General features: G+C 42.6%; 1 protein-coding gene across 1 annotated transcript; it reads left to right on the forward strand.

Annotated features, from left to right (window-relative positions):
- The first annotated feature begins 2,374 nt into the window (after positions 1–2,374).
- CD14 (CD14 molecule) lies at positions 2,375–7,556 on the forward strand. The gene is made up of 2 exons (XM_042466256.1): positions 2,375–2,696; positions 5,227–7,556. Exon 2 carries the CDS (start codon positions 5,237–5,239, stop codon positions 6,608–6,610), a length of 1,374 nt encoding a protein of 457 aa, XP_042322190.1. The 5' UTR covers positions 2,375–2,696; positions 5,227–5,236; the 3' UTR covers positions 6,611–7,556.
- Positions 7,557–8,761: the final 1,205 nt, after the last annotated feature.

Consider the following 8,761-nt stretch of genomic DNA (forward strand, 5'->3'; position numbering starts at 1 on the left):
CCTTTATTATGAAAAGAATAATGTGCCTCTAATGCTGGGGGAAAGTACTGCTTTGTTTGGAGGGATGCATCTGATATGTGAATTGAACACAACAAGAAGAGTAAATTGGCAGTAAATTAAATGAGCAAGAGCTACAATCCCCAGTTCAGGAGTGAAAGTTAACCCATGGACTTGTGGCTATTGCTATTAAAGAACCTGAGGTTTTGGAGATAATTTGGTGTTTCAGAGGCCCTTATCACACAGAGGGTTTTGCATTTCTGATCCGAAGCTACTGCGGGTCCAACGATGCGAATTCACATTAAAACGTGATTTATTATCATACGTGACTGCTTTCTATGAGGAGTACTTCCCAGCCAGATCCAAAGCCAATCCAAAGTGACTCCTGATTTTTGTGAATTCGGTAACAAGCGAATTCACAAAAATTGTTTCCAAGTTCACTTCGATTTCAATCCGAATTGGTCTGGTATGGAATGCAACTTTGCTTCTGTCCTGGTACACACACCCCTAACCACCAAGGTTCCACATTTCCCATGATGCTGCACTGAATTGCCTTGGATTCGAATTGACTCTACTTCCCCTTCAATTCGAATTGGCTCTGGATTTGAGTTCCAGCCTCACGTGTGATAAGGGCCAGAAGAGCTGATCTGTACTTGGGATGTGGACACAACAGATGTGAAGACCACAAGGCCTGGTTTGCATATCCAGCAACATTGTAAAGACTGCAAAGACAAAGAGAGAAGTGTTTCTTTAGAAATAGGCAGCGCTTAGGCTGCTTGTAAGACTCCTGCCCAGTTTTGTCATTATCCCATTTACCAAAACACAAGAAGAAAAAAAGAGGGCGGTGAAGAGGAATTCCCCAGGCAGTGCATACATTGCTTTCAAGCACAATTACACTTCTGGAAGCCTCCAGAATCACAATTATGCTTGAAAACAGGGTGCACACTCGTTGGAGGATATCACATGACTGAAATTGGAAGTATAATCCAGTGTCATCCTGAATGGAATCATGAGTATTCACATTATTATGCGAAAGGTTACCACACACGATCACTGGCAGTCCGAACGCACTCCGAACGCAATCATGTGTCAATCCACAGTTAAGTAAATTCAGTGAACTAGCGAAGTCACAAACCCTATTCCTAGGCAACTACTGCCTGCTAATTAAGAGGCATGAACCGGGAACTATTGGATAACCATTATATTCATGTTTTAACGTGACAAGAGTGAATATATGCTCATTTTAACATGAATAGAGTATGTTCTTTCAACCATTCTTCCCGCCGCCCCCAACCTCTTTTGTAAATTGTGGGGTTCCCTGGTTCCTCTCTCTCACTCACCTAAATATGCTATATTCCAGTCATCTGGAGTCTCACTGCGCATGCGCAAGGGTGCCAATTTGCAATTAAGAACCCACCAATGTGATGGTTTACTTCACACAGAATCTGGGTCGCGTTTGGGGAGGCCATTACTGCGAATTTAAGGCGTGATAAGTAATCACGTAATTGCGTGAATTTTTGAATTGACCTCTTCTTTTTCGAAATTGAGAGCCTCCCAACCCGTTTGATAAACTCCTTTGTCTTAAAGGGGAATGCAGGAGGGAGTGGGATCTTGCTGCCAGGATGCTAATGAATTGATAGATTTAGTAGCTGGCATGTGAACCTAGTTTACTCTGAGGATTGAAAAAGCTGGCTTGTTTTGGTCTTTTCAGCCAAATTTTACAAAGTAAGATATTACCAGGTACCCAGGTAAATTTTAACTGAAAGAAGTAACTGAAACAATGGACCCCAATATGCATTTATATCTTCCCATACTGGAATCAGATAGCAACTTCAAATTACGGTTGTAATTTTAATTTTAAACATCTTTGGAGCTTATAATTAGTGGCTCTGGAGTCGTGCAAAGGAACTCTTCATGAGGAATGAAGAATGTATTTAAAACAAAGGGTTGCATATATGCTGACTCTGCTCATGGGCAGTCTGTGCCTACTTTATGAAGAAATCGTTCCTGCATTTTGTTGGAGTTTGGATACTCCACCGCATAGTTCCACTCCAGCAAGTGCAACAGTACTTAAAAACAAGGCACACACCTTTGTGGAATTTAATGATTCCTCATTTATCTGGCAACCGGGTATTTCCCAGAATTTAATGTCTTATCCCTCACTTTTTTCTTAACTTTGTGAAGCAACGCTAGACCTGTAATTGCTGGGCTGCCTGAAAGCCAGCATGGATTTCGAAGGCAGAAAGTCACTTGGTTGGATCTGTCTGGTTTTTCTGCACAGCAATGGCTATAATGCCAACACAAATTCTACCTAGAAGGTAATCTGATTTTCAGGCAACAGTTACAGGACAGATAAAATCAGAAAAAACAAATTTTGTGGTTAGACCAATTATAACATGGATCATTGCCACCAGCCTGTGCCTGGAAAGGGCAGTGCCATTTGTGCTGAATACAATGTTTTGAAGCTCAAAAGGGGAAGCAATCCCAGAAAATGGGATGTTTTTATTTGTTCCTCAATATTGCCAGATTCTGAGTTCTTTGTTATATAATAGTGTTTCAACCAAATCCTTCAACGTGGAAACTCTTTAAAGAGGCTACAAAATGAGAAGTAAAAAGGGATAGCTACAGCTTCATTTATTTTCTGATCCTGAGTGAAAGAACTATAAGCAGAGTGGAAAGAACGGGAAAAACTGAGACAGGTAATATGTATTCTTCTGCTTTTTTTTCCAGAAAGAAGGGACTCTATAGTAAAATAATGTATGATATCTGATACACTGATAAAGTGTGATGTGGCAGCAATTTTAGGCTGCATCAATAAAAGTATAGTGTTTAGAGTATAGTGTTTAGAGTGTTTAGAGGGAAGTAATAGTGCCACTCTGTTCTGCTTTGGTCAGGCCTCATCTACAATACTGTGTCCAGTTCTGAGCACCACAATTTAAAAAGAATGATGAGAAGCTGGAGCACATCCAGAGAAGGGACATCAAAATGGTGAAGGGTCTGGAAACCATCCCTTATGAGGAGAGACTTAGGGAGCTGGATACGTTTAGCCTAGAGAATAGACAGTTAAGAGGCGATATATGATAGCCTTGTAGAAGTATTTGAAGGGATGTTATCTTGAGGATGGAGCAAGCTTGTTTTCTGCTGCCCCAGAGAATAGGACCCAGAACAATGGATTCAAACTAATGGAAAAGAGATTCCACCTTAACATTAGGAGGAACATCCTGACAGTAAGAGCTGTTTGACAGTGGAACAAACTCCCTCAGAGTGTAGTGGAGTCTCCTTCTTTGGAGGCCTTTAAACAGAGGCTGGATGGCTATCTGTTGGGGGTACTTTGATTGTGTATTCCTGCATGGCAGAGGGTTGGCCTGGAAGGCCCTTGGGGTCTCTTCCAACTCTATGATTCTATTAAAATAATTAACATTTACCCTCCAAATAGAATAGCTTGGCAACAGAAAGAATCAAGCTCTATCTGTGTCAAATCCAGAGGATTTGTTTTCCTGCCTTGCAGCAGACAGACATTCCAGCAAATGTGCAACCCTGTGCCCATTTTTCACAGGATCCAGCCTCCCCACCACCACCACCACTTTGTTCAGTGATGGCGTATTTCTACAAGTATGCACGGCACTGTAGCCTAAATTTGGTATAGCAAATTTTCAGCTCTTGTAATCTGTAATCATTCTGTGGGATTTTTGCAGGTCTTGCCGTAATACTACTCTGCAGTTCTTTGTGAATTCTTCAAAGCTTCTGCATTCCTGAAGCAACAAGTGGAAATAATTACTATTTCAGGAGACAGTTATGGCTGGAATAATTCAGCAAAGGATAGATTTTAAAATCTCCCATGTTCTAAGCCTTCAAATATCTCATGCTTCAAGAGTTACAAGTGGAAGATTACTTTATGCCTATTAAGTCTATGAAGGAGGCAGTGTGACTAAATGATAAAAGCTTGGTCTGCAAGCAGTCTGTGTGCTGTATCAGTTGGTTAAGTAGGAGGGGCAGAGTTGTGTCACCTCACTGAACTCTATGATGAAAGCCCAAAGGAAGTATGGAGATCCTACTACTGGATCCTTCCAAATTAGGCTTTTACTTTGACATTGTGCTTCCTTTAGTCACAGTGCTGTCTACAGTCTACACACAATGGCTGCATGTCACTGCAGAATTAATGCAGTTTGACACCACTTTAACTGTCACTGCTGAATGCTGTGGAATTCTGGGATTTGTAGTTTGTGAGATATCTAGCCTTCTCTGTCAGAAAGCTCTAGTGCCACAAGAAGCGACACATCCCAAGATTCCATAGGATGGAGCCATGACAATTAAAGTAGTGTCAAACTGCATTAATTCTGCAGTGTGGCAGCACCCAATGTCATCTTCCACTGGTAATTTTCCCATGTTCCTTCTACTTCTTTGGTTTTTTCGTGCTCCTTTTGCCTTGGGCTGCCTTAGGTGTCTGTGGTGCAACTTCATCCCGGTCTGGGGACATGTGTCATCTATACACCATGACCCCAAATTGGTGTGAAGCTGGCGCTTTTGGCTGTGGTGTTTGAGGAGCCTAGAAATAGGGGGGAAATCCACTTTTGTTGGGGTTCCATGTCCCTAAGCCTCACAAATATGGAGGACTGGCTGTAGATTAATATGGGTCCTGGTATTATCGGTACCACAGTTCAGAATGGGGATAAGAATCCTGGAATCTCATTTTCCAGTGACTTACATCAGGCTTGCCCAGTAACCCTGCTGGACCCTAAATGGGACCTCTGGAGCACACCCCCCCCAGTAGCAGTGGCTTCTGGGGCTGGAGTCGGCTTTTGCTGTGCAGGACTCCTGTGGTCTGGCTGGGCAGGGGTGAGGTCTAAGGCAGTTTCCTCCCCCTCCCACAGCGGGTGATGCCAACCTGAGCAATGCCACTGTGAAGGTGGGGTCTGATGAAAACAAGAACTAAACTATGGAGTTGTTAAAGAGAAGCAGGATTTGTGGAAATCAAGCAAAATCACAGAAGGGACAGGTATTAATTATTAGACGTTGCTCTGCCTGTACCCCAATATAAATCTTTATTCTTATCCTACCATTATCCTTCAGCCTGCAAATCATGCTGTGCCTAAACATGCTATAGCGTTTGTACTTGATGAATCTGTATTTAATTTGCCATGCATTATTTTTAATGTCGTTCATAGGGTTTTTTTAGTTGGGAGGGAGGATTAATATGTTATTTTCTTATAAACAAATCTCTTTTTTCAGACTTTGCATCATGCATGCAACTTGGGCCGTTGTGTTTTTTCTTCTCTTTGGCTTCAACCTCCCCAAAGCAAAAGGCAACTGTTACTTGGAAAAGTCCCAAGAGCACTGTGTATGTTCACTGCTTGAGAGGATAAACATCCAAACCCTGTTACATTGCCTCCAAGCCACCACATATGAGCTCCGAGGAGGAAATCTGAAACAATTTGCAGTCTTCTCTATAATACATACAAGCCCAGAATTAATACAATACATATTGGGAGGAGTGAAAGTATGCAAGCTTATCTTTACAAATCTCATTGTGCCAGAGGTTCTCTTGCCAACAGCCATGCAGTTTGCTGCCTCCTTTCCTCAGGTCTCTGAACTGGAGTTTATAAACTGCACTTTCGTTAAATCTGCTGACCAGCTTGACACAGATGGATTTGATCTAAAGGTTTCTTCTTTGCATTTCCACAAAGTCATGGCTGCCCCTTTGGACGACAGAGTTGATATATCCAGCCTGAGAAGCTGGCTGGAGACCCTAGAAAACCTGTCAGTAACCGAGTCAGAAGTCACATCTATCCCATGCAAAATCAGCACAGTATTGAGAGCACTGCGCTTCTTGGATCTTTCTGGAAACCGTTTCCAGGACCAGGGCATAGAGAAATCATTCTGCAAAGGTGCTTTCCCTCAGCTCCAGGTGTTAAAACTACATGGCAACAATCTGACCTCTTATGAGACAGTGTGCCAGACTCTGGCTCATCTCAACCAGCTCACTCATTTGGACCTCAGTCAGAATGATTTCGTGCCTGAACTCGTCTCCTCTCCCTGCTTGTGGCCACCATCACTGCGTGTTTTCAACTTATCCAGCACAGGATTTGAACACATAGACAGGTCACTACCCCCTGACATTGAGATACTAGATCTGAGTGCCAATCACATTTTTACCCTAGACCTCTCCATCCCTGGACTGAAAGAGCTCTACCTGTCCCACAACAGGCTGCCGTCCATCCCCTCTGTCAAGGGGCTTCCAAGTCTAGAAGTGCTCAGTTTAGATCACAACCAGCTCTCGCAGCTTCCTACTGAAGGCCTTCTGCATTTGAAAAACCTGCACAGCTTAAAAGCCGGACACAATCTCTACAATTGTTCTTGCCGCCAGACTATCAAGGAAATCCAGGACTTGGCCACCAGCAAGGCCTTGCTGCCCGATTGGCCTCATGACTACATATGCAGCTCCCCTCTGGATTACCAGGACTATGTCCTGAATGAAGTGCCTCTCTCCTCACTGCAGTGCAGCAGGGCAGCCATGCTCAGGCAGGGCTCAGGGGCCACTTTGCTGACATACCTTCCATTGGTCCTTTCTTTGCTCTCATTGCCAGCATATAGAACCCAACCTATTGTGCTGTAAATCAAGCAGCTAAGTAGAATGCCTGGATGAGAATGGTTGAAGCTTTGGAGGGAAATAGCAAACGTAATAAGAGTGTTTGGTTACCTCAGAATATTCTGTGTTGATAGCTATAACTATCACTGCTGATATGCTTTCCACTGAAATAGAAAGAAGTTTGTTTTGAAAAGAAAAAGTGCATTGCTTTGTAGATGGAATCAGTCTTCACACTACCCAGAATATTTTTTCTTAATACTCTAGCTATAGCTCATGAAAACCTATGCAGTAATAACTTTGGAAACTGTTCCACCACTAAAATCTCACAGGGCTTTATTCTTCCTATAGAATGGCAGTGAGGAAAGGATACTGGGGCATACCTTTGACCACTGACTTTTCACAGGCAAGAACAAATTGCTTTTAGAAGTAATTTTTCAAGCTGTGTTCCAGCATTATCAACTGCATTCACGAACTATGGATAGGCTCAAAAAGGATCAATGAAAGCAAATCTTCTTTATTCCCTGCATTTCATTTTGTTTTAAGTGCAGGATTTCAATATGATATTACAATCACCCAGGCATATCCTTCATATGTCAAATGGATTGATAAAAAAACCCTAACCCTGATGTCTTTGTGCTTAGTTGGCTTCATGGCTAACATCCCCATAGATTATATGCATAGTCGGAGACATTAAATGAAATTGCAGTGGAGATCTAGGTGCAAAAATATATTAATCAACATTAATTTTCCTGTCTCCTTTCTTTTAATTTCTGGTACTCTGCTGTTTTAAAATTAAAAACACACACAAGTGAAATGTCTGTTATTTGGAATTGTGGATCTTTTTGCATACATATTCTCAAAAGAGTCAAATTTAAAACAACCAATTGGAAATTTTTGGATGCTGCCTCTTTCTATAGGTATGGTCCTACAGTAGATGCTAGTTGCTTTGTTAAGTTTTCAGAGGGCAGGCAGACAAAATAGGCAACAGAAATATTCCAAATAAAGGAAAGCATTTCTATCGTCTGTGTTTCATTCCTTTCATGAAAACTGTAATGTGAGGAAACCAACTTTATATACTCCACAATATTTTGAGGCAAACATATGATGGAAGATGTTCTATTTGGTTTTCAGAATTTTGTTCTTTGAAATATGGTTTGGCTCTGAACAATTGGAACCACAATTCATCGAGAGCCTGACTGTCCCTTGGTCCATATCTAGGCTTGTAGATATGAGGCATCAAGGCCTGGATACCTCAAATGTCCCCCTGACCTCCCCTCTGAGACAAAGATTGACTTGCCCTTGATTTCATGGGGCTGCATTTTCTTGCCTGCACATATTTTTTTTCATGTTGGAGATGTGGAGCTTATTTAATTCTCTCAAGCTGGAAGTTTTTTACAGCTCTGGCATTGGGAAGATGCTCAAGGAGGGCTGGAAAGAAACAGCTCTTCGTGCAAGAGGAAATGCAGAGGACTTGGAGGGAGGAAGAAGCATTCCATTTAGCCATCTATTTAGCCTTGATTGTATGTACAGTGCGCCTGCGCCATAGGCAAGCACACTGGTAGAATACTAACAGGATTCTACTGTCAGAGTTAGCAGCCAGAATCCCAGGCAATCAATCAGTCAATTTGATTATATAATCAACAGCACTTTATTGATAGATCCAGAATCAGACATGTCTCCTTCCTTGGAGGTCTTTAAACAGAGGCTGGATGGCCATCTGTCAGGGATGCTTTGATTTGGATTTCCTGCATGGCAGGGGGTTGGACTAGATGGCCCTAGTGGTCTCTTCCAACTCTATGATTCTATGTGCCTCACTCAGCTTCTTAGCTGAGACTAACCACACCTCCCCACACACAGACAAAGTAAAGGAATCACCCAAAGCCAAAATCCCCTCCCATGCAGAAGCCCGCCAAGCAAAGCCCCTCCTGGTTCCCACAGAACTGAAACCACATTCCCCGCTCAGAGAGCCAGGCCCTCAAGGCCACCCGATAAGACACCTGGCCCTGCTATGCACTAGACATCACTATCTACATTCCTAACTGCAGCTAAAGCCCCATCATCCCCAACTACTATACCTCAACACACTATCTGGTAGAATACTAACAGGATTCTAACACACACTACAGTATATGCGGCTTCCAGCATAAGCAGAAGCCGTGCGGGGAGAAAACAATGGTG

Source organism: Sceloporus undulatus, chromosome 4, assembly GCF_019175285.1.
Source record: "Sceloporus undulatus isolate JIND9_A2432 ecotype Alabama chromosome 4, SceUnd_v1.1, whole genome shotgun sequence".
NCBI classification, from domain to species: domain Eukaryota; kingdom Metazoa; phylum Chordata; class Lepidosauria; order Squamata; family Phrynosomatidae; genus Sceloporus; species Sceloporus undulatus.

Excerpts from the sequence above, each read along its gene's own strand:
- CD14 (XM_042466256.1), top strand. The coding sequence starts at position 5,237 with ATGCATGCAACTTGGGCCGTTGTGTTTTTTCTTCTCTTTGGCTTCAAC.